This window comes from Sinocyclocheilus rhinocerous, unplaced genomic scaffold (assembly GCF_001515625.1).
Source record: "Sinocyclocheilus rhinocerous isolate Xijiao unplaced genomic scaffold, SAMN03320098_v1.1 scaffold2116, whole genome shotgun sequence".
Taxonomy (NCBI): domain Eukaryota; kingdom Metazoa; phylum Chordata; class Actinopteri; order Cypriniformes; family Cyprinidae; genus Sinocyclocheilus; species Sinocyclocheilus rhinocerous.
The window spans coordinates 8,369-11,521 of record NW_015623486.1 but is presented as its reverse complement, the minus strand read 5'-3'; the positions used below and the strand labels follow the sequence as shown (position 1 = coordinate 11,521).

The 3,153-nt window shown below is 33.0% G+C and overlaps 1 protein-coding gene across 1 annotated transcript in view; it reads left to right on the top strand.

The window, feature by feature from the left end:
- The window catches only part of LOC107754289 (SH3 and multiple ankyrin repeat domains protein 1-like), a gene marked incomplete at its 3' end in the record, with an annotated part of 25,799 nt that overhangs the window by 14,833 nt on the left and 7,813 nt on the right, over positions 1-3,153 (top strand). The window contains exons 4-6 of the mRNA XM_016570713.1: positions 229-300; positions 416-524; positions 2,424-2,575. Coding sequence (XP_016426199.1) covers positions 229-300; positions 416-524; positions 2,424-2,575 — 333 coding nt within the window. The remainder of the gene's footprint in view (positions 1-228; positions 301-415; positions 525-2,423; positions 2,576-3,153) is intronic.

The following is a 3,153-nucleotide window of genomic DNA, read 5'->3' as shown; positions in this document are numbered from 1 at the left end:
TTTATTTTTATTTTTATTTTTTATTTTATTTATTTTTATTTTATTTTGAACAGTCCTTTTTAGTCCTTCAAACTGCAAAACAGAAATGCGTCACATTTAAAGTCTCCAGTCGTGATGCATGTCTGGTTTGCAGTTTGAATCAAACAGTCCCATCATCTATTTTGAACCTCTCGATTCTCAGAACTTGTAAACAGTTCCTCCTCTCTTGCTGGTGTCTTTAACTTACAGTTCAGATATAAGACGCGGGTCTACAAACAGACAAACCTGGAAGAGAAACAACTAGCGAAGCTACACACCAAGGTAAAAACAAGACAAAAAAGTATAGCTGCCACAACAGATCTTATATAATTGTAGAAATAGTCTTTTGTGTTTTATAGGAAGGAGGTGAAGTGTCTGTGTGTGTCTCCCTCTACAGGCCAATCTGAAGAAGTTCCTGGATTATGTTCATGCCGGAGCGGTGGAGAAATTGAGTAAAGCTCTGGAGAAGGGACTGGACCCCAACTACCACGACACTGAGAGCGGAGGTGAGACTGTGTGGAGGCTCCAAATGGTACTTTTGAAAATATGCCTAGACACACTTAATTGCAGCTTGCAGAAAACTGATTTTTTTTTCTCTCTTCATTTGTTAACATTACTTAACTACATTAGTTAACATGAACGAGCAAAGAAAAATACTTCTAAAGCATTTGTTAATCTTAGTCAATTTCAGCTATTACTAAAACAGTATTAAAAGCAGACGTTGTTAAAATTATTTAATGGAACAGTTTTATTAACTAATATTAACAAAGATTATTAAATGCTGTAACAAATGTATTGCTTATTGTAAGTTCATGTCAATACATTAACTAACATTATCTAATAGGACTTTATTGTAAGGTGTAAAATGAACATTAACTGAAATAAAATATATATATTAAAAAAATTATTTTATTTCAGCTATAGCTGCCAAAGCAACATTTCTCATTTTCGTTTAAAATACTAAAATAACTAAAACTAAGTAAAGTAATGAAGACTAATGGATGAAATAAAAAACATTTTCTGTTTTCACTTTCATTCTAGTTATTAAAGTTTTAATAATTGTTTGTTTTTGCCGTTTTTATATTTTTATTTTTTTTACCATAATAAAAATGACACACACACAATAAAATTACTAAAATTTTAACAAAAATTTAAGTGAAAACAGAAAATATAAAAAATAAAATTTAATTCAAAATATTTACAAAAACTGTAATAGTATAGCTCTGATACTGAAAAAGCACTGGCCTGGAGGTTAGATCTGTTTTTTAATCTAGTTATGTTATGGTAGATGTAGATTGAATGAAGAATATGTTTAAACCTTTGGCATTTTCAGTTCAGATGAGCCTCATCGTGTGTCAGAATCTTCTCATTTCATTGACTTTAGACTCAAAGCTCATTATGTTCACGATGAGTCTGTTCTCGTGATCTCTTGTGCTTTTTCACTTAAAGGATGCTTTTTATTTGATGTGATGTTCAGCGCACTAATTGCAGATCATGACGTTCTGGAATAAGCAGGAGTTCAGTATCGCTGCAGCTCATTGGTCAGTTTTTAATTGAGAGAATCCTTTCATATTTGTGGTTGCAACCTTAGATAGTTAAACATATTATTTAGTGAGCTGGATGCTGCACTGCAAGACAAAAATGAGCAGAAAAATGGACACAGAAAATTACCAAATTATTGTATAATTCTAAACGCAGGTAAAACACCTGTGAGGAATCAACACCGATTTTTTTCATATTAACACTGTACATATTTTTGCAGACTTTTCTTAAGAGTGTATGGGGTTTATGTATTTAACACTTTATTCTATACAGGTTGTTTCAAAGCAGCTTCACTTCAGCAATAAAACAGGAAATGTTTTACGAAATGAAATGTTTAACAAAAAACGAAAATGATATAAAACTAAATAAAAAAAGCTGCCCAGCTCATTTTATTTTATTTTGTGTTTAAGTGCATTTTAAGTATTTAAGTGTTAAACGTTAACCGAAAAAAATATTTTAAATAAAATATTAAAAAAGTTGCCAATGCAACATTTCTCATTTTCATTTAATTTAAGTTAAAATAATAAAATAACTAAACTAGATAAAGTTGTATCTGTTAAAGTAATAAAAGTGATGAAGTAATTTTGTACTGTACGAAAAATTATATAAAACTAAACTAAAATCTAGAAAGGTGCCCCCCTCAGTTTTTAATGTTATTTTATTGTATATTATTTTATTTTTAATTTTATTTCAGTGCTTTTAATTCAATGCATTACTAGCTGTTTCTTTGAAGTTTACAGGCAATTTCGAAATGAAAATAGCTTCCACACTACAGTTTTTTGAGTGTGTGTTGCCTGTTACTCTTAAATAAAGCTGTTCTTCTGTAGCTGTAGTGTCAGTATGTGTTTTCATCTGTTTCTCAGAGACTCCTCTGACTCTGGCGGTTCAGGGCAATCTGAGCATGGAAGGGATTCGAGTTCTGGTGCTGAATGGGGCTCATGTGGATTTTAGATCCAGAGACGGACTCACACCCCTCCATAAAGCAGTCAGCGCGCACAACCAATCCGCACTGATGGTACAAACACATGCAGTTCATTCACAGCATGATAGACGAAAATGCATTTAAAGGAATAGTTCACCCAAAAATGAAAATTTGCTGAAAATGTACTCACCATCAGACCATCAAAGATGCAGATGAGTTTGTTTCTTTCGTCAGATTTGGAGAAATGCAGCATTGCATCACTTGCTCACCAGTGGATCCTCTGCAGTGAATGGGTGCCGTCAGAATGAGAGTCCAAACAGCTGATAAAAACATCACAATCATCCACACCACTCCAGTCCATCAATGATGAGTCACTAAACATGAGTCCTCTATCCATAATATTGCTTTATCCAGTGGAAAAAGTCGTCTTGTCTGAATCAGGAGAGAAATCTGCACTGTTTACAGTCCAAAACAGCTCTAAATAAATATGTGGCAGGATTTTGATGTGAGAGACAACAGGAGATGGACTTTTTCACTGGAGGAAGCGTTATTATGGATTATGGACTTATATTTTGGCCAGAAGCAATAGTTAAAAACGTCTTAACGATGGATGTGTTTCTTACAAACACGCAGCTTTTTGCGTCACAAGATGTTAACTGATGGACTGGAGT